Source organism: Pempheris klunzingeri, chromosome 3 (genome assembly GCF_042242105.1).
Source record: "Pempheris klunzingeri isolate RE-2024b chromosome 3, fPemKlu1.hap1, whole genome shotgun sequence".
In the NCBI taxonomy this organism is placed as follows: Eukaryota; Metazoa; Chordata; class Actinopteri; order Acropomatiformes; family Pempheridae; genus Pempheris; species Pempheris klunzingeri.
This window is the reverse complement of record NC_092014.1, coordinates 13,227,565-13,250,808: the sequence shown is the minus strand read 5'-3', so window position 1 is coordinate 13,250,808 and position 23,244 is coordinate 13,227,565. Positions and strand designations below refer to the sequence as shown.

General features: G+C 40.4%; 1 protein-coding gene across 2 annotated transcripts; it reads left to right on the top strand.

Annotated features, from left to right (window-relative positions):
* The first annotated feature begins 780 nt into the window (after positions 1-780).
* Positions 781-21,880, top strand: ugt8 (UDP glycosyltransferase 8). 2 transcript variants are annotated; one of them, XM_070827912.1, is made up of 6 exons: positions 781-943; positions 6,205-7,037; positions 10,626-10,768; positions 15,525-15,601; positions 17,623-17,842; positions 18,099-21,880. In XM_070827912.1, exons 2-6 carry the CDS (start codon positions 6,207-6,209, stop codon positions 18,478-18,480), a joined length of 1,653 nt encoding a protein of 550 aa, XP_070684013.1. In that variant the 5' UTR covers positions 781-943; positions 6,205-6,206; the 3' UTR covers positions 18,481-21,880. The 2 variants fall into 2 exon arrangements, with proteins under 2 accessions (XP_070684013.1, XP_070684014.1); XM_070827913.1 differs by lacking the exon at positions 781-943 and adding an exon at positions 4,398-4,418.
* The last annotated feature ends 1,364 nt before the right edge of the window (positions 21,881-23,244 follow it).

Sequence of the window (23,244 nt, the reverse complement as noted above, 5' to 3'; positions counted from 1 at the left end):
TATTATTAATGATTGATTATGAAAATGAGCTTTGGACTGTTCCTGAGACCAATGAAACAACGTCAGAATTGGATCTGCGAAACTGTCATGAGTGTTTTGTTATGTTTTTCAGGCATTTTACAAATTCAGTGATCATGAGTCAATCCATTGAAATTGTAAATAATTTAAACAGATGTTGCAGCCATTCAACTTAATAAATATGCCTTATTAGACAATTGTACCTTAATATGGTGTATCAATATGTAGCCTAATACAATTATCAACTCTATATACATGCTTTTAAGCATAATCACTCAAATTTGCAGATAATCATTCAAGCTTTTCGGTGCCATCAGAGGCAATACCACCCTATATCAATATATAAATATATCAATACCACCCTATATCAATATAGAAATATATCAATACCACCCTATATCAATATATAAATATATCAATACCACCCTATATCAATATAGAAATATATCAGTACCACCCTATAATTTAATCACTTCTCGTGATCACAGAGACATGATGTCAGAGAAATGTGGCCAGTTGTTGCCCTCAGTCCGAACTAGCCGATGGCCAAACCTGTAAGCCAACTGTTGATAGTATCAACACAGCTGGAGTCACATGTAACAGAGGTAAAGTACCTGTGTGAGCAGATACTCCCCACCCTTATTGTGCTCTACTCGACCAACCACTCCGTCAGTCCTCCACCCCCTCCTCCCTCCTCCCTCCCCCCTTGCCGCTCCCTTCCTACCTATCCTGCAGCACCGCTAGTCCCGCCTTTCACCGCCCCTGAGAGAGAGGGGCCGCGAGTTAAATGTTCCCTTTGCGCGTCTTGGATAGCCGGGGACCCATTTTACTTTAGCCCCCGACTCTTTAATACACGCTCCCTAAAAAGCAGGACTACCACAGTTTCACCCCTCCACCTGCCCTGTGCTACGTTCACAGCCACAAGGTAAGGCCAGCACAGGCGAGCTCACGTCCTCGCCTCAACAGGTGTATCCGAAACTCAGCCAGGTTTTACTCAACAAAACAGCGCTTTTATGTTGTTTTTTCCGCGCGTATAGTTGCAAAGATTAAGCTCACGTTGTTGAAAAAGACAGCCGGGAGCTCTTCCGTGCTGTTTGGCTCTTTTTTATATTTAACGCTCAGGTGCGGCGGCCGAAACCTCCTGAGACGCAGGTGTAGCCAGGTTGCTGTGTTGCGTTCATGTCCTTTGCGAATTGTCTTCAACGAAAACTTTACCACGAGCAATTTACTTAACTGACGTGATGTTTTTAGTGAATTTAGCGGGAGGTTTATTTAAGCTATTTTTCACATCCGGTACCGTCGATATTTACAGTCTTGAATATACTTTGTTGGGTCACCGTTTACTTATGTATGTATCCATAGTATATCCAAAAGAGAGGCTAATTCCAAAAGCGTTTTTAAATGCTCGTTTTGACTTTAGGGCTCTGTCTTAGGACTTTGAGGGTTTTGTTTTTTTTCCACCCATGATACGTGTCCTCGTTGTTCATTATTTCCTAGAAACCAAACACTGAAAACACAGCTACACTGCCATACTATACTTGAGTGACATTTTTACGAGGTCTTATCAGAGTTTGTCTTGTGATATGAAACACGCAACGCAGCTGTCGCTTGATCGCAAACTCATACATGACCAGAAAACTAAGATGAGCGTCACCTTAAAGCCTATCTCATCTGATTTCTCGTTGGCAGCCCTCGTGCTTGTTTTTCCTCCGATGAACATACCTGCAGCCGAACACCTGCTCGGCCAAACCTGTCTCAGAACGATCGGCTGATATTAGAAAAGGTGGTTGGGTCACTCCTGCTGTTTAAGAAAAAGCAGTGCCAGTCGTGCCAGCTTCAGACTAACCTGCATGTTGATTGAGATATCATCCCGAAATTCCTTGCGGTTGTGTCACGAGGTGTGCCTTTACCCACAGGTGACGCTTTATTATCACGGATGAACAGGGTGAGCCCACCTAGACTGAAACAGCCTGCTGTATTTGAGAAATTGTGTACTCCTGTATTAAGGCTGTCAGGCCTAATCTCATAGTAAATGTCACCCCAGGAAGTGTTACCATGGGCTGTGGGGCCATATTGTGTAAGCATTATTTGTTAATGTGTTCCAGCCCTTCTTCGCGTCCATCTGTGCTTCTTTATTTGCAGTACATTATGCTAATGAGATACTGTCACCCGAAACCTTGCTGCCATTTCTCAGACCCCTGCTTCATTTGTTTATTTGGCACAACAGCTATTTACTCTTGGAAATACTGGACCCGTTGACCTGGCCAGCCCAGCAGACCATTTTGCAATTTCCAAAGCCTATATATATATATATATATATGTGTGTGTGTGTGTATATGTGTGTGTGAGTAACCCTCTGAGAAGATCTTTAGTAGTAGACTTTATTTACAGTATATTTAATTTACACATTCTTTCAAATGTTGATGAAGCGTAAAGATATAAGGGCATGCGGAAAAAGACATGTTGCCATTATAAACAGCTTCTCATGTGCTTTGGCAAGTCAAGTTTTTTTCCACTTACATTTTGTTGTCACTGAAATCCAAGCCCCGAAGGCTCTTGGCCTTAGTTTAACTTATCTATGCAGTGCCACGGGCTCCACCGTTCATCTTAGATTTAAGAGGACAAAGTATTATTCTACAGATATGGCATCATTATCCTTAACCGTGTGTAGACTTTGAGCACACAGGGGATTTCAGACTGAGGTATTTTTATTGCAGACGTTGTACCCACTAGGTCAAATTATATTTTGGCATCTTAGATTTCATCATCAGAATCTGTTTTGTGATGTGATAAAAGAAAAATCCATCCCACCGATAATTATTTCATTTCATATTACAGCTTTTGAAAGGGTACAAATCTGTCTCCAAGCTGTAGTTTGCAGCAAGCCACACTGTATGACCTGAAAGCTTAAGTTAACTGTGTCAAAGCCCATTTAGTCAAATCAATCACAGCCATACTAACCTACTCTAGCCCGTCTTGCTCTTCAAGGGGCTCCAATTGGATTATTTTGCAGCAAACAAACCTAGGATCAGTTAATCATACTTCAATTGTAACATGTGAGGCAAAATAAACAGCTTGGACTGATTCGTGCTCACTCCTTGGAAGTTACGTCTCCCCTCTCAACAGGGTGCATTGAGCTAATGAACCCCCACTGTGGAAGCTGCAAGGCTGCTCCTCCCGCTGTGCTAAATCAAGAAAATGTTAGTCTAGATTATGGTTATCAGAGAGGGATAATTACTACCTAATTACCATCTTGTGTCACTCTTAATGGATGAAAATTCTGCCTGCGGAAGCTGTAATTGGTTTGATTTTCAATAATGCACAACTGAAACCCCTAACCCTGCATTACAAACATTTTGAGCATCGATGATGGCAGAGATTTGAGTTTGTAATATTTACAACACTTTGTTGAAGCCTAAGTGGTACTTGGCTGCTCAAAAATTGCCATTTATGGTCTTTTCATTCTCGGCCTTCTTCATGCTCTTAATCTTAAGAAAAGACCATTTACCATAGAACGTAAGTGATTTGCACAGTTGAGTAATCTTACTACTTTTAGAAAATCTTCTGCCTGTGCCACTTTTAAGAAATATGGCATAAATATGAATATGGCATTAAGAAAATTAGACACAGTTATTGGAGTTTGAACTGTCATACAAAGCAGGCCAGTGTGTTAAAAAAAAAAACTTTGCATAATCATATAAAATAATCAAATTGATGTTCAATGGAATGGCTCTTCTTTCACAGTTATAAATTACATCAGAAATAATTCTTCTTTCTTTGTGTGTAAAACAAAATATGATGTAATTTTGTTTTTGTTTAATTACAATTTACTGGTATAAAGAATCATTACTTTGGACAAAGTTGTAGTGTTCATATTGATAATTACGATCATATCATCACCACACGACTCACTAAATAGTAAGTATTAATATTTGATTATTTATCAGATATCTCATATTGTTAATAGCGTATTGGGTAAAACTCAAAAGGAAATAGAGTACAAATGTATTTTGGAGGCAACTTTTGTTCTTAAACAGTATTTATGAGTTGGACTTAATAGACTCATTAATGATGTAAACTGTAAAAACATGCTGCGCATGCAGGTAGAGACATTGACCGAAGATTTCACTTAACTGTAGGTTCAGAAATCTATATCAATAAATGGGAATGTGTCTGATAAAATATTTCCCTCAGCTCTTGTCTGCTTAGCATGACGCCTCTTAAGTGTTTCCATTCCAGACATTAAATATGTTTCTCTACGGTTGTAACATTTGTGCCTTTTTCATCTCTATTTCGTTTCGTCACCCAGATCAGCTTGTCATTTCGTATCCCTCAATTCTCTTAATCCAGATAATTTCCTGAGCCCTCCCTGTGAGCAGGGTAACCAGACTCCATCGTTAGTAAGTCATGACGCATCACAGTACTCGGCAGACAGTGGCTGGTTTCTATAGTTACCATCAACAGTCTGGGCTGAGAAGTGTTTGTAATGATATCCTCAGGACAATGCTAAACAAAATGGTGGCCACCTTGAGTCCTCTTTCTACCAGATCCCAGCTGTTTATGGAGAGAAACTTCATATTGTGGACAAACAGATGGTTGATACGCTATATAATCCTGTTAAGATGCTATCAGGAGATGGTCAGCAGACACAGTATGGGCCATGCCATTTGATATAGATTCAGACGTAACTAACGACATCAAGGACGATAAAACGTGACGGGAGAGATGCCTTGTGGGGCTGACAGGAGAAAATAACCACTTATAATGTTCAGGATCGCAGGGTGTTATCACAGAACACACTGAATGAGTTGCAGGGTACGTTCTGGATAGGTTGCCGGTCTGACACAAACAGATATAGAGCCACATCCACACCCACAGCTAGTTTACAATTGTGTAAACTACAATTGTGGAATGAAATCCACTCAAGCACAAGAACATTTTAGCCAGATTAGGTTTTAGCCTAGTGCCTGTTCCGTTTTATTTATTTGTTTAACTAGGTGCAGCAGTTCCATGTAATGAGTTACTATGCTAACACAGTTGAGCGACACTTCCTTACAAGGTCATGTAACCGTAGTTTCTTTTAGCCTCCTCTAAAGTTATGATTTGATAATCTATGGTGTGGTGCAAATGATGGCAGAGCAGCATGTTTAAATTGCTGGATGCCATATGCAGTGCAACAAAAGGAGAGCTTTTGGAGAAAGGAAAAGCCGTTCTTTTGGCTGTGGCTTTCATTGCTTACTTAACGCGTGCATGTCCCGGTCCGAAGCTACAACCACACCTTTGAAGTGTCATTTATATGTTATCCTCCTAAGGTCACTGAATTCCTTAAGGTTTAACACCCTGTGCAAGGAGAGCACGGGTTAGTCATTGTAGAATCGGAAAACCTGGATTATTGATGGCTCTCTGTAACGAGGTTTTCAGTGTTGATGATTAATCCAAGAGAAAGGGAGAGTGAGTGTAGGCATATAGGGCAGAGGCTATGACATGGTGGCATGATAATGGCTCTTTGTGTTTGTGTTTGTGAATAGAGCGGCCGGAGGTTTAGAATGACGTTGGTGCTACCCACACCGTGTCAGTGACGGCTGTGCACTGAGTGAGGAGGGATGAAGGGGTGGAATTGAAATATGGGGAAAGAAAGGCAAAAGTTTATTGGGAAAGGTAAACCATTGAGGGTCAAAAATAAATAACCACACAGTATGTACGACAGAACCGAAACTCAGTTGAGAATAAGGACATGATTGAGTTTCCAGGCTTGCATTCATTGTAAAATTTTGTCCTATGTTAAACTTTAGCCTTCTTGCATCGTGGGTGACTGATAAGTGGTGAGCTAGAGTAAAGTTGATAGAGAAGATACTAGTTAAAGATGGCAAACTATACACATCTACTAAGCTGTTCTTTATCAAGCTTTTCTGTGTCCTGGTTAGGCATCTTTCTCCCCTGTGATTTTATGTCAGGCTCATCCCTAAAGATGTAAGAGGGAAAGTATTTGGCCCCATTTGCCCAAATAATTCTCAGTGTTAAATGTATAACCTACATATCATGTATGATTAATTTCTCTAACCCAAAAATAATTTGATGTTTCTATACTTCAATTCATATCGTAGCATAACATTGCTTTTTTTTTGACAACTGTTGTTTCTATTTTGATATCAAGTTTTAACATTGTTAATTTCTTTATATTTTCAGCCATGCTACTACCCTCGTCACTAGTACTCCTCCTTGGCCTCCTCACCTGGAGTCCCAGTGCATCATGGGCCGCTAAAGTGGTCGTGGTCCCACCCATCATGTTTGAATCCCACCTCTACATTTTCAAGACGCTGGCTACGGCTCTGAAACAGGAGGGCCATGAGGTCCATTTTCTAATTTCAGAGGGGCGTGAGGAGCCCCCTTCCCCTCACTACCACTTACAACACTACCCAGGGATCTTTAACAGCAGCACGGCTGACAATTTCCTCCAGTCCAAAGTCAGCAACATCTTCTCAGGCCGCCTGACATTTCTGGAACTGTTTGACATTCTTGACCATTACTCTCAAAACTGTGATGCTGTCGTTGGCAATGCAGAGGTAATGACCCGCCTCAAGGAGGCCAAGTTTGACCTGCTGCTTGTGGACCCGAATGAGATGTGTGGTTTTGTGATCGCTCACATCCTAGGTGTGAAATATGCTGTATTCAGCACAGGCCTGTGGTACCCCGCAGAGGTCGGTGCCCCAGCCCCGCTTTCATATGTACCAGAATTCAACTCTTTGCTGACAGACCGCATGTCTCTGGTCCAGAGGATCACCAACACAGCTGTTTACCTGGTGCAGCGCTTTGGAGTCCATTATATTGCATTACCCAAGTATGACCGGATTATGAAGAAACATGGAGTGAAGCCTCAAGTGGCCATGGCTGACTTGGTGCAGGGCAGCCGACTGTGGATGCTATGCACTGACATGGCTCTTGAGTTCCCCAGGCCGACCCTGCCACATGTGGTGTACATAGGAGGCATCCTCACCAAACCCCCCAACCCACTGCCACAGGTCAGTACCGAGACACACACAGATAGCTGACAAACACATGATTAGACTGACAAAGACATACAAGATTATAGCTGTAGCTGTGAGGGACAGCTAGACAGCATAGAGGGCATATGCAGTCTATCACTTTTGAGAATTTCCTGTGTATGTAATATTTTACATACACTGTAAAAATCATTATGTATATTGTGTTAAATTACGTTTTTGGAAAATAAAGTGAGAAACTTTATTAAATAAAATAACCAACAGCAATGTCTGATTCAGACGAAATCCAATGTAAATCAGTCCTCATCACTGATATGAAACTTTGCCAACAATGGCGTCATAAACCCAGCGACGTTAAAGGGAGAGTTAGCACAATAGAAACCACATAGCAAAATCTCACAGTATTTAGTATACTGTACATCGTCATAATGTTAAGTCCTGCTACGGAGTCAATGTTCTTGTGTCTGATTAGTGAACTCTACTTTATAGTGAGAGATGGTCTTTTTAATTTTTAGATCCAAATGCTACAATTAGAAAAATCACAAATGTGTCAACGCACTTTCAGAGCCGACTATGAGTGCTGGAACATAAAATGTTGGCTCTGTGCCATTTGTAGCAAACATACTGCAGTACAATGGCTATGTCATGGTAACAGAGTTTGACTATGTACATTATGCATATGTATGGTTTCATGGGCAGTATGAAAAGCCATATTGTTATGCTTCACTCTGAATTTGGAGATGTTCATCAGTTTTATATTAAATTTAGAATAGCCTAAGCGTTTACACACTGTTTCCTTACATTAACAATAGTGGAATACAGCCATGGATGTTTTGCGCTCTGCCTTTGTTAGTACGTGTGTTGAGGATTTGAAGAGATTTAATATAAAAGCAAGAGGAAGAGCCTGCCCTTATTTGTTTTATTCCTTTGCATAAATCCATCAGTTTCTACCAACCGTGTCTTAATTATTCAAAAGCTGTCCTGAAAAAAAAAATTGGCAGTGGCTCCTTTTATATCATATTCAAGAGAAAGTTGCTTGTCTCACTCATGAATCCCTGGCTGCTGCATATATGATGAAGCTCATTGTTCGTTCTCATACAGAAAGTACACATCTCTATTTAGTTTTTGTATCTGTCCTTGCTTGCACCCATTGTCTTTCCTATCACTCGGTATCTCTTATTATCACATCCTGCTACAAAGTGGTCCTTTATAGACGATGCTGGGGTGAGGATGGGTTTGGGTTGAATAGCGGTAGATTTTGAGCAGAGAGGGAGGGGGGTCATGGAGAGCAGAGGCGGGTGGTGACGGGGGTTAGTCCAGCGTTTGAACGCCGCGAGCGCAGGCCGTCGGTATCTACTGTGGGGGGTTTCGGAATGCCACTCCAGCCAATAGGGAGCATTGTACCGTGTTGTGTGGAGGGAGTTATAATGGAAGTGGAGGGAGAATGAGGCCATTGTTCTGGGCAGAGCCCTGGGGACACTGGAACTCTTTTACGGGGTTACTGAGGCTGCGTTGTAGGGACAGTAGAGCTCAGTGTGCCCCTGAGGTTGCTCCGTGCCAGGGCCAGCCTTAGCTGCTGCAGCTGGACCATTAGCCTCTCTCCATCTACTTGTCCTCCACCTCTTGTCACTCCAACATGGCTGCTCCCTGATCTCTTCACCCCACTGTCAATCCATACTTCTTCACTTACCGTTCTCAAATTCAGTATTTCGCTTTACATTACACTGCTACCATCTTACATGCACAAACAAACCCAAACACGCAAACACCCGATTCTAAACTGCCAAACTTCTGTTCCTTATGACTTCTTCTTTACAACATCTGCCAAGTTAAGAGCATTTTTGATCAGCTAATGGCAGTTCTGTGTTACCACCCAGCAATTGTACTTTGTGGCCTGTTCCTTGGTAACGTGGGTAACTCCTTTGAGTAAAACCCAGAACAGGTCTGCAACCGACAGAAACGGGAGGTGGATGGTCTTCATTTTTCCAAATGTCATGTCTCTAGTTTTGACTGCCTCAGTGTTGGTAGAAACCGATGAGTACTGCCGGCCTTATTTCTTTTCTTTTGATTTAACTATAAAGCTGACATTTTAAATGCTCCAGCAGCTTTTTATTGATAAACCAAAGCTACACCATATCAATGGATATAAATAGCATTTAGGATTGGTTGGCAGGTGTAAAATTTTGCATGTGACCTGATATTCACCATGTAAAAAGTGCTTATCAGGTGTTTTTGAATTAGATAATTAACAGTTTTCTTGTCTAACCCTTTAACCCTGTAACCCAATTTTGTTAAGGAAACTAATAGATAATAGAAGTGCATCACACAAGAAATTCAAATCACCTCCATTTAGTTGGCAGCAAAAACCTCAAATATATCAAAACTTTGCACCTAAAACCAAAATGTACATGTTAAGGGTGCAAGTATGTTGCGAATGTGTGGACTCGGTGAGAATGTTTGAGAGTAGACTTTATTGTTAGTATTTAGAGTATTTGTTATGTATCTGGTGACTAGCTGCTGTATTGAGTTTTATGGGGTTCTGCAAATTATTGTTAATCAGCTGTGCTGTGAAGTCACAAAGGAATTTGCAACAGGCAGCAATACAGAAGAGATAAAAAATAATCATGTCACATTTACTGAAGAATGATACTGTTATAGATCTAAATGAAAGGACAAGTTTCTTTGTGGCAAAAATTGGAAATTCTAGTGCCTTGTAGATGCAATGTGGTGAAACAAGAACATCTAGATGTGAGATCACTAGGTAAATGATACCGTTCCATCAATGGCTTTTAATTAATATCCTAATATGAAATGATGGTATAAATGCAGCAGTTAGCACCAAATTGCAAAATGCAACCTCAGCACAACCATACTTGCAGTTCTGAGGCATTAATTTGCATATATTTAACAGCTTCATCCATTAGACATTCTGTGTCTTGCTTGAGAAACATCTACTGTAGATTTCTTTTACGTTATAAACCCCCTGCATTTGAATTTAACCAGTCTACATGGTAACAATTTTACAGTTTGCATCAAATGCAATATGATAACCACAGATTGCACTTGTTAATGGGTTTTGGGAGTCTCTCAGGTTATCCACCTCTTGCTTTTCCAAAATAATTTTTTAAGTCTACTGTATACTCATTGGTAAAGTTGTTCTGCAAAGTTTTATTGAGTTTTGACACCATCAAACATTTATCTGTAAACCTGTAAATCATTTAGAACATGATCATGAAACAGACCTTGCTTTGCCATGAACATGAATCATGCTGTAAAGTGATAAAATCAGCAACAACAATGTTCAAAGTTCATGTGAAGGGTCTCTTTTATTGATAAAGTATGTATCTTCACAGCATTAAAAGTAATATGAGATATATGAGATGTCTCCAATTTGCGTGCTTTGAATGTTTGCAATACGCATGAATGATTGCGCTCTGAAAGGAGAAACTGTCACTGTAAAAACAGAAAGGAAAATGAGAATTTAAGGGTTGAAATTACAGCACAAAGCATAGCATAGCCAGTGTTGCACTGTAATATTACGTTTTATTTTCACGGCCAAAGAAACTCTGCAATTAGCTCTCACTGCCTTTCTTAATATTCCCACAGGATTTTGAGGCATGGGTGAATGACACAGCGGAGCATGGCTTTGTGGTTGTGTCATTTGGAGCTGGGGTCAAGTACCTTTCCCATGACATTGCCCACAAACTGGCAGGAGCCCTTGCCAGGTTGCCCCAGCGTGTCGTCTGGAGGTAAATATCTATTTTCTCATTCTCACTCACGCTGTACACAGCTGTCAATGTGGCAGATATGGACAGAGTTGAACAACATTTTTAGTGAGCTTCAAGTTGCAAGAGTTTTCTCCACTCAGAACTATATGTATATCGTTAAGTCTGTCATGAGACCAAAGTCCACACTCCCACCTCACATTTGCTTCATTGTATTACCTGAAGTCATTCAGTTGATCTGTTCTCAGGAAAACTTAAAAAGGGAGTGGTGATGGCTTTCATTTTAAAGGTGGAAAAGGCTTTTTTATTAAATTAGCGAAGTCTCATAAGACACGTGCTTTATCTGGAACATTTGCTTAATTAAACACATGATTGGACGGATGAAATGTATCTGTTTGGATTTGTGCATATGTGTGTCTGTCACAGTCTATACTATGAATACAGGCATTTATATGTGCAGGATGAATTGATAACAAGAGGTCATTCGCAGAGTTACCCTAAATGTTTGTGTTTGCCCAGTACGGTGTGATTGTAATCTTATCTCTTGTAATCATTTGCACAGCAATGTATATGACCTGAGCAGGAAAACACTAGAAATAGAGAATAGAGTTGGGAAAGTGGGACTGATAGAGGAAGAAAAAAGTGTGATACATAGTTTCACAGTACTTAAAAATTCTATAGATGAACCGGTTAATCTTTGACTCGTATCTCAATATGTTTAAGAGTTTGTTATTCATTTACCACATTTTTTTGTGTCATTTTTATCTCACAGATGACTAAATAATAGTTATCAAAGTGGACTGGCTTGAGGTTGCATCATCAGTCAATAGAATTTGTTTATATAGGTCAGTCTAGTCTGATATGTCCAAGTAGTGCATTACAAACATGGACTGCAGGAACAAAGCCTTGTTCCACATCCATACACTCGCGGCCCCAAACTGAACTTTTCTGTAGACCCAGCTTGTGGGTTAATGTTTGAACGTGTGCCTTGGGTGCAGCAGTTGTGGCTTTTAACCTAAGGTCTTCACATGTACAAACACACCACACAAGTTTCAATGTCGTAACTGACAGAATGACAGAGACATGCTATGAGTTTCAGCTCTACCTTTTAGCATTATCATAAGCACTACAATTCAAAATGTGTGTTTTTATTTACCAATTGGAGATGAATTACTGAACTTTTGTTGAAAACGGATCTTCATTAGGTCCCGAGCACTAAGTGGTGAAGACCTTATCGTATTATTATTATTATTTGGCCAAATGAAAGGTGAGTGAAAACTCACAAAGCTTTATACATGCACCAGTAGTGGTAAAATGGGTTTTAATGGGTCTCGGACATGGGTGTGGCAAATTGACTCGAAAATACAAAAATAAAAAATTTGAAGATGAAGCCCTCACATTTAGATTTGACCTCCATGCACCAAATTTGGTAGGCATGTCTATCATGTCTAGACTTTTAAAAAAAGCCTCTTGGAGTCATACCCTACAACCCTCAGAAAGTCTGCCATTTAAAATATAATGTGAATTTTTTGTGTAATTGCCATACGCTGGTGTCATACTTAAACAAACTCATCCTAGGAGATTAACTGAATCCATCTCAAATTTAATCAGACTTCACTTTCCACATGTTTGATAAGCGTCCTGACCTGTTTTATACTTAATTCTTGGAGGTTGACCAGATCTGGCTCAAATGTGATTGTAAAAGCCTTTTCCAATTTTCGCATATTTGATAAGAGTCCTGGCTGGCAGACATCTTCAGAAGTGCAAAGTAAACATACAACGTAACTAATGTATATAAACAGATATCTGGATATGAATGCAGAATATGTAGGCAGGGGGGGGAATTGTTGGTATCAGAAATGTTCTGGTATCAGTTTGTAGTCTATTTGTAGTCAGAGCAGTATTAACCAATTACATTTTAGTAACAGTCTGTGTTTGTTTTTTATAGCTGCCCTTATATATGCATTTTCTGTTCGTAGAGAACAGAAATGTCGTCTGGCCCGGATCCACTGGCTATACCAAAAGCTCAGAGAAATTGCCCATTGTCCCAAAAAGCTAAATCATCATCAAATGATAACCAGTGGTTTACGAGATTGCAAAGCAACCTATCTACCCAGTACTCTGGCCTATTCTGATTTAAGTTCTAACATCTAAGCACGTGAGAGTGGTAAGAAGGTAGGAGAGAGAATTGGATGATTCTTTTGTGCTTTTTTCAGAAAAAAAATATTAGTAAAGCTTAATATGAAGTTGAATCATAAAGCGGAGGAGCAAATTAAGTTTGTCTTGTAAGGGTTACACAGATGACAGTGAGTCTGTTGACATATAGTAACTGGAATACCAATTCAAATAACATTGCAGAGAGGGGGAAAAGTCAAGCTCAGATGGAATATGATATATAATATAATAGTCACAGACGGTTCCTATGGTACTTCAATGGCATTTAGCAAAGCCTCATAATAACATTTTGACCCCCTATTAACACAGTCAATAACACAGGTAAACTGTTCATTTTCATATCAAACAATGATGCTTCGAATGTAGGTATCTGACCAGGTCTACAGGTGGAGTGAGATAATGATCTAAAATTAGCTATAGGCAGGAGCCTCAAGTAAGCCCCAAAACTTTGTATGCGACATTGAATGATAAACTGGCTTTCAGTGGCTGTGACAAACTAAGAGGATGTAATAGGAAGACTGCTGATTTGAAGGACAATGACGCAGCCAAATGAATCGTGTCATTGATAATTGGCTGCATGAATGTAGGCTTTGATTGGCAGGACAGTGAATTGGTGCTTTGTTGAAGAGAGAAAGGGAGATGAAAGAGTTTGAGTTATGGAGGCAAGGAGACAGAGATGGACGGATTGGGGGCTGTGATGTAGCATTCATATATTGCGTGCCGCATTTGTCACGGACGCCAACAAACATAAACACAACATTGTACACCTTCACCAGCACAAAAGAAGACAGAAGGTTGAAGCCTAAATGTCTATTAGTGAACAAGCAAAGTCCTTTTGGTGTTTGTTTAGGGAAAAAAATCAAAGTTGACTTCCCCTTTGGTACTGCGACTAGATGTCGCAGTAGAGCACCAGCATCTCAGATCAAAACAAATGCTACCAGTGCCACGACTCTGCGGTCGATTCTCTCGTTCATTATGGACTGACAACCTCTCTTTTCTAACAAATAAACAACGCTGTTAAATGCCACAATCAAATAGAACACAAAGGCAAAATAGCCATTTTTGTGTTTACTGTGTTAACTTACTGAACCAGAGTCTGTCACTGCAGCTTTCCCGCATTCTTCGGCTCAGTGAGTGTGCAGGCTACTGTGCTACTGTCTTAGCTTACTGAAAGACCCATGGACTCACATGCACTAACATGCACGCATGGAAGGACCAGCTACCGAAACAATGAACAGAACTCAGGATGCAATTACTCCACTTTACATAGCAAATAAATGTTCACTGCTGTATCAATGTTCAAAATCTCAGAACATTTACATACACATGAGAAGAGAAAAGAGTATGTGCATAACAGGTAGCTCAGCAGTACTTCATTGTATTAGCAATACATCAGCATCATACAGCTAGTATTAGTTAGCTTGATTAGCAGTAGACTAATCACAAATTAGTTCAATATAAAAGCAAAGTTAAGCTTTTGTTATTGTGGACTTTTACGGTGATGATGATGATAGCGGAGACTTCAGAAAGTTAGTGATCCCAGTTAAGAAAGTCCTGCACATAAACCCTCGTAAACACTGGGACATGTCAAGTTTTATACTTTAGATGATACAGATTAAACAAATGAGATAGAACTTGTTGGTGAGCTTTATAGGTGCTGGTAGGTGGAGTTGTTACCTTTGGACAGACCCAAGCGAGCTGTTTCCCCCTGCCTCCAATCTTTGTGCTAAACTAAGCTGAGTGTCTGCTACAGACATTAGAATGGTATTCATGTTCATATTGAAATATCAGCAACCAAGGGAATAAGTGTATTATCCAAACTGTCAAAATATAACAACAGCAACAATAATTAAACGGTTGTTCTATTATTATATTATTTATATAATATTTAGGGAGTAGATATAATGATAGATGTGACAATGATGGATGTAACCATTTTTGTTAGGGCCTGTCCACACAGTCGTTTTTTTTTTTTTTTTTTTCAGAGTGCTCTGCCCTGTTCGTGCAGCCGCTTTGAGCACTTCTAGTTGTAAATCTCTGAACTTTTCTGAAAAAATTCAGGAAATCAATCATATATTTGATAGGGGAATTCATCACCCTGGTGTGAATGAGAGTCTTGTTCAGGCCGTGTCTGTCTATCCAGAGCTTTAATTGTGATATGTCAGACTATCACAACAGTGACAAAAAAAAAAAGCCCATTTGTAGGAGCACTGAGCAGATTGGCCAGACACTGAACTGACGGTGCAGTGATATTCACCGTATTTGTATCTCTGATTGATCACGTTATGCGCCCACATTGCTGTCAGACTGACAGAGCAGTATGCCATTATAAAAGAATTACTTCTTCACAATTTACATTGTAATTAGGCTGTACTGTATATATTGTTATAGAGAATCCATTTTAAATCCAAGTGGTATGTGTACACTGTTCTCCCACAGCCAGTGGTGTTGACATACTGTGTGCCACTCTGATTAAATGTAAGTAAAGTTAAATATGACTATTTCCTTTACAAAGTTAAATATCAGGGGTTTTCACACACGGTGATATAACTATCTAAACATTGTGTTTCTCCTCCTGTCATGATATTTTCTTTTCCTTCTTTAGATTCTCTGGAGTTCCACCTAGTAACCTTGGCAACAACACCAAGCTTGTTGATTGGATGCCTCAGAATGACTTACTAGGTGAGTATAATGAGAGGACACCAGATAATGTGCATTTCACCTTTTAGTTTGCTTATCCACAGTCAAATTGGCTCAGAATTTATTGCAGATTATATTGGAGCGTATAAATGAAATGTATTTCACAGGACTTAAACTAAGATGCTTTGCATGAAAGCAGCTTCTCAACAATCTGATTTGTTTGTACTGTTGGCCAAGGCATGTTTTGACAATTAGCTGATCCATGGCATTTTTAGAGGAGATGTTCCTACTGTGGGTGTGGCAGACAGCAGTTTTGTGTGGTTGGGTTCCTGCAATACCTTCTTATTAACCACAGTAGTGGGTAGAGCTTGACTGTGTGAGCCACTTTGTGCCTGTCTGGAGTGAGGAATGTGCAACAGCATTCAGATGTTGACAGCCAGCATTGTATTCTGCAATGGTGTAATATCACCTTGGTTAACTAGGGCTGCATATACGGAAACGTTATGTTTGGCCGGCTTTCTGGTAGGTCTGCGAGAAGCATTTCAATTTCCTTTCCGTCAACCAAAAGATTCATTCAATTTAATAAATACAGCATCACCTTCCAATTTTCCCACAATAGTCCACCCAGTTTGTGGCCTAGTTCTAACTGAAGTCCAATAGTTTGTGTCTATTGACAAGAAAGAAACTGCATAACTGAGATCTGAATCTGTCAGTAGCTGTCTCTTTGAATAGGAATTCACTGGGCTTTTTGACCAGTATGTCGAACAGGCTGGTTCACTGACCCAAATGTCTGTGAGCGTAACTCCTTATGAACGAGATTCAAAACAGCACTGCAAAGTTATTATGGTGATATCAAACTTAATGGCTAAAGATACGATGCCCGTCAGTGTGTGTGTGTTTACAATATTCTATGTTTACAGCGAGGCTTTGTGTTATCTAATAGTTTTTGAGTGGTAAGTTAGAGCCACAGTTGTGATTTGTTACAATACTGTTCCTGACTGGAGATCAGTACGATTAATATATATTTTTAATATCTAAATTAATGTTCTAACTGGGGCTCTGGTGTATTAAAGGAGAGGGGGGTTACTGAGATTTTATTTATGAGTTAAATCAGCATGTTGACATTCAACGTTTGGGCTTCAAGTTATGATATGTTTATGTCAGGTGTTGCTCTATTTTTATATGTCTGCACTATAGAGTGTGGGATTTGTTACATTCACATTTGTTTTTCATATATTAATGTTCAGACCTGTTCTGTAGTACTTTGTTAGTCTTTTTTTCACTTTTTAACTTATCAAGAAGTTAATTCTTGATGCTTAAATGATATGTCTTGTATTGCATGGCTTTTAGTTATGTAATATTTGACTGTGATTGAAGGTTTTTGCAATTCAATAGCTAAAGAAAGATATGGTGTTCATATCACTTCATCTAATTTCATCATAACACTTAGGCCTGGCCTACATGAAAGAGCAGTTTTATATAATGACTCATCCAATTTGTGTTGTTCAGACTATAGAATGATTTATTGCATTTGCACAGTGAATATAAATACTATACTGACTCACAATTACAGTAGAGTATTTTCCCATATAATTTAGTGCTAATATGAGTTGTTTGAGTGGTAAAAAACAAACTTGTACAAACAAACTGTAGTAATTCACAGTGAAACTATGAATATGGACATATAAGACTGATTAAAAGGAGCTTTTAATTTTAGTGTGTTTAAAGTGAACTACACCCTTTTTAAAATGTTAAAATGGGTATAGAGAAAGTAAAGCTTTTAGATTGAAATGTCTCTCTTCATAGAAACACTGACTGAAGTATTTTGTTCATTATACCATTGAAATGATGCACACACACCCCCACCTTCATGAAATGTGGAGCAACAGTGAGATACTGCTGACTGTTCAGACGTTTATGGGATCTACTGTATAACCTGCAGACCTAGATAAAAAAATCTAGAAAAAAACAACCTAGCAAAATAAGTGCCCTGTCAAAAGATGACTAATGAACATAACACCTAACATAAAAAAGTAACATCCCTCATCCCTCCTGCAATCTAGGCCATGCCAACACAAGGGCCTTCCTGAGCCACGGTGGCCTGAACAGCATCTACGAGGCCATGTATCACGGAGTGCCGGTGGTCGGTGTGCCCCTGTTCGGAGACCACTATGACACCATGACTCGTGTGGCAGCCAAAGGCATGGGTATCATGCTACACTGGAAGTACATGAGCGAGGAAGACCTCTACACGGCCCTGACCAGCATCATCAAAGACGGCAGGTTAGATCTCTAAGCCTTGTTTGCACAGTCACAGATAAATGCTTTGTATATTAGTGGTATTGTTTATCAGTGCCATCTGGTGACCATATATCATATCAACACGCAATATTAATACATTATTCACCATTTAGCTTTCTTTCATACATGATGGTAATCTCGTGCGTTTGTGCCCACTATCGTGCAAAAAGGTTTCCCATGAAGACCTGTGTCCTTATCTCTGTATGTATGTATTTCCAACCCGTCTCTCCCTACGTAGGTACCGCCAGAAAGCACGTCTTCTCTCCAAAATTCACAAAGACCAGCCAGGCCATCCTGTGACCAGAGCCGTCTACTGGATCAGCTACATTCTCCGTCACCACGGTGCCAACCACCTGCGCTCCGCCGTATACGAGGTGTCCCCTTACCAGTACTTTCTGCTGGATGTGGTTTTCACTGTAGGGGCTGCTTTGGCTCTTGCCTGGTTTGCCCTGCGGCAGTTGGTACGATTGCTGAGGGGGAAGGTCGGAGACCAGAGCAGAGGCGGCAGCATCTCCAGGGATGATGGTAACATGGCCAATGGACATTGCCATAGCGAGAGTGTGGCCAATGGGAAACACAAACGCAACGGCTCCTTGAAAAACGAGAAGAAGATGAATTAATGTTTTGAATGGCCAAGCGGGATGAGGAAGAAGTTGCCCCAAGGACGCAGCTCTAGGACTGGTTTAGTGGTTTTATTAAAGCTTTGAGAGAAAGCTGTTCTTAGGTCTGCGTCGAGAGGCAACTGCTACTCAGAGCGAGCAAGAGGCTATAGGAGGATACACAATGCATCAAGTGGGGACAGAGCAAGGCATTGGGTGCTTAAATTCTGTGTGTATGTGTGTGTGCGTGTGGGTGTATGTGTATGTGTGCACTGAGGCGAATTTAACGAAAACTCTAACCGCAGCAGCTACAGCAATACAACACCAAATTGGAAAGTCATTGAGGATAAATCACAGGAAAGACACATTGGAGGACATTGTCTCTTCATGTGCGTCTTCTCTCCTGCATGTCCTCTGTTGTCTTCCTGCCTTCCTTACCAGTGGAAGGATGATGAAGAGGGGAAATCCCGAGCGCCAACCCCTCATCCTCGGAACAAAACAAGAAAACAAACGGATAACTTGTGAGATATTTAGGATTTAATGTTTTTAACCGCGAACTCTGCTTCAACAATTGTCTAGCAAATTGTAAATAGAGGATACGTCTATTTATTACTGTACAAATGCATTTTAAGGATGGACCTTTTTAACCTTAATCTTGTTTTTAATTTATTTCATGTATCAGTGGTGTGATAGCACGGTGGTAGACGTACACTCCGTCCTCTATGTTAACATTGTGTGCTTCATATTGGTTAAAACAAACAAAAAGAAAAACTGACAGCAGCGGTCACTGTGACTCTGCACAGGTCTGTGCTTTCTGTAGTTGCATTATCCACAGTATTCACGGTAGTCTTGTTTTCAAACTGATCAGAGTATATATTTTCTCTGTTTCCCTTTTCACATGGTTGTGCCAACCTGTGACTGCACTTGGCTGTGCATTTTTCCAATTCTCTCTTAATTGACAGTTTGTTCTGGTAGAGAATAACTCAGCTGAGCAGTGTGAAAAGGGTGATCATGCTATTACCAAAAGATATAATCATGATGACTACCGAGTATACTGTGGATAGGCAGAGCTAGATCACAAATTTGCTACTGCTCGTCCAGTCAGGTGATCAGGGATGAGTTAGAGCATTATTGATTTACGATTACTTGCTTCGTCACTCCCATATCTCAATGCTGCACCCCTCATCTATTTATTAAGTTCTAAGGATACATCACTGGATTGCCATTTTTAGTGCTACACTTGACTTTGTTCATCATTCCTTTATGATTCATTTGTTGGATAATTTCTAACGTAAGTTGCAAATACTAGTTTTAATTTACACTGTTCAGGTCCATTCAGTGCTTCTGGTCTGCGTCCATCTATCTATGTTGGGGTTTGTGTACAAGCTAGGCAACATTATGTAATTATATTAAGTGTGAGTGTGAATGATTCACATTCTGTATGTCCATCCATCCATTATCTATACCGCTTATCCGTCAGGGTTGCGGGGGAGCTGGAGCCAATCCCAGCTGACTTCGGGCGAGAGGCGGGGTACGCTGGTCGCCAGCCAACCACAGGGCCAACACACATAGAGACAGACAACCACTCACGCTCACACTCACACCTACGGGCAATTTAGAGTCACCAAGTCACCTAACGTGCATGTCTTTTGGACTACGGGAGGAAGCCGGAGTACCTGGAGATAACCCACGCAAGCACGGGGAGAACATGCAAACTCCACACAGAAAGACCCCAGGTCCAAACCAGGATTCGAACCTTCTTGCTGTGAGGCAACAGTGCTAACCACTGCACCACCGTGCTGCCCGCATTCTGTATGTGGCCTTTTATAATGCAGATACCTGTGTATGCAGTATGCTTGAATACATGTGTATGTGTGCCTGTTGGTGTTTTAGTGCTTGTGTGTTTTAGATCACTGTACAGCTTCTGACTGAGTGTGTGGATGAAGAAAGGCAGACAGGTATGTTTTAGCCCACTGAGAGCAACGTAAAAAAACAACCACTGGCTTTTTTGCTATTCTCTGAAGTCATGTCATCATACTGAGTCTATGCCCATGCAAAGGATTCTTTAAGTTCTTTTCTTTCAGTAAGATTGAAGTTACCTTCTGTAGCTTTTTTTTTTTCTTATTTCCTTATGTGTCAATCTACTCCACATCATTTTATTCTTGGTTCCTGTTCACCATATGTGTTAATTCTTAATGCAGATGGAGCAAGGCTTTAAGAAAGGTGAAAGAGTAACTTAGTTCCAACAGCAAAGGTGAACTCCCACTACTTCTACAATGAATAATAATGTGTCAAAGTGACACTGATCCCTGCAGTGAAATTCTCTTTTCTTGAACCCCCGTCAAAGAGATCAAAGTACAGGGCAAGCTGAAGGAGTATCTTTGGAGTTTGTGGGGATTCAGTATCTTGCTAATGGACATTTCAGAAGGGCAGGTGCTCGTGGACATGGGACATACAAATCTCATGAACATGAGACTTCAAGTTGGACGATTTATCAAACCACCATGGCCACACATGCTGGATTTTCCTCCATTGTCCTGGAAGTACAGTCCAAACATCTTTTTAAAGTTGCGAAATTGCAAAAACAATTGACGTTCTAGCGAAGCGATTGTTTACCCTCTTACCTAAGCCTCACACGTGGACAATATGGCAATGTAAATTTTTAAGAAAACAGAAGAAATGCTATCACTTAACCTGTCAAAGTTGTTGAGGACTTAACATCCAGCCAACATGCATACAGTGTGTTCACAAATCCTCCATGATAATTAAGAAAAGCTTCATGATCTGCCTTTCCCCGTGAGCTACAATTACACTTGCAAAGCCCGACCCAGTCCTGCTGAAAACACAGACTATTATACTTGAATCATTATCATTTTCATCATCATCATCATCAATTGTAACAGCTTGAGCTGCTGGGTATGGAGGGTCTGCAGGTGTTACACAAGCTATGAACGGGGTCTGGAGAGAAAAAAAATATTTGTGAAGATATATTTTTTTTTAATTATTATTTCAGTATTAATGTTATTACAGCCCATATTAATTGTCCACCCATGCCCATCCTTCACTCCTCTCTTGTGTTTCTGTACTTACTCTGCAGTCTGACATGTCACTGTTCCTGTGATGTTTGTATTGCATCAGCTTGAAGACTTCCTTTGTTCTGTCGTCCATACTGAAACTTGCTTGTTCCATTTGTCCCCCTCTTTGTCTTACTCTTGACTTCCTGGTGTGTTCTGCTCTTTGTGTTCTTGTCTTCCTCCTCCCTCCTAAATGTTAGATGTGTCCACCAAAAACTTCATTTTACCTTTTGATTTTAAAATGACATCAAGTCCTCCATTGTCCTGTCATGTGTGTCCATGTTGTAAATAGAACAATGTAAACAAAATACTAATGCTGAATAAAAATGACATATTTTGTTTGCAGAGATGATTGAAACTTTTTTCTCGAATTGGATTGTGTTTATTTTTTAAAATAGAAATTTAAAGAAGACAGACCAACCAGTCAAAGATAGAGAAAAGTGCTGTACTGTAATTACTAAAGTATGTCTAATCACTCAGCATCTTTTGCTTCTACCGGATGAAAATTGGTTGTTGCATGTTGTCAGTACCACTGTACAACAATGCTGAACATACAAGCACATACGGTCCATGTTTTTTGAGATTGGACAAGGCTGATGCTGATCACACTAGTTGATGCTGCCAGTCTCAGTCTGACGGGGGATGTATAGGCTTTCTGTCAGGAATTGTTACCAGGCAGCAAGAGGTTTTGTAGGTATCAGATGGTAGAATCATCTAAAGTAGGCTACACACACACACACACACACACACACACACACATTCAAGGCCGGGTGGATAGATAGGGTTATCTAATGCTGTATGCTCGTGCTGAGTGAGGCTGGGGTAACAAAACACCCAGCCTGGTACCCTGCCTCGCTCACTGGCCCTGTTAATTATTCACACCGCCTGCAGGGGCCTGCAGATCTCACACACACACACACACACACACACACACACACACACACACACACACACACACACACACACACACACACACACACTCACTCACAGTCAAAAGCATCTGCAGGTATGTTTAATTTACGTTCTTGAAGTTGTTTTCTTTTGTTGTCGCTGGTGGCCAAATCGGGCACTGTTCTGTTAACTGAGACAGGAAGGGGGGGAAGAAATGGAGGGCAGGCCGCTGCTGATGAGGAATCTGATATCACAGAAAGCACAGTGGGCATCATTCATGACATCCTCCATTCATTCTCAGCCACCCCCTCCCTCCTCAGATCTTGTAAGTGCCTATTATCTACCTTTCCTCTCCACCTCAAAGGACAATCATCAGGAGCAATTAACCACTTTGTTTTGGCCTAAGTGAGCTTACTGTATGGAGCAAGAGTCGTCCCTCTTTGCACAAGATCTGCACAAGATATACGTGATGGAACTGCCAATAGTTTGGCAACAGGGTGTGCTCTAGGATATAGTGGCGGTTGCATGTGTGCACTTCACTGAGGATGTTGACTTGCACATTATTGTGTGTGTGACTGACACGCCTAAGGGTGTGTGCCAGTTTTGAAATTGCTGACTTAGCTTTTATGAGCTTAAATGAATGATGGGCCTCCTTCAGCATTTATTCATCTTTGTCACAGCACGTTTATACATCAAGAGATTTACCTATGGATCTGCATGGAGGTTTATAATATTTCTTTGCAGCTTGTTTGAGAGAATTTAAAAGACTTTCCTATCACCAAACCAACCCAGAATTGAACTGAACTTTACTGGATATGTA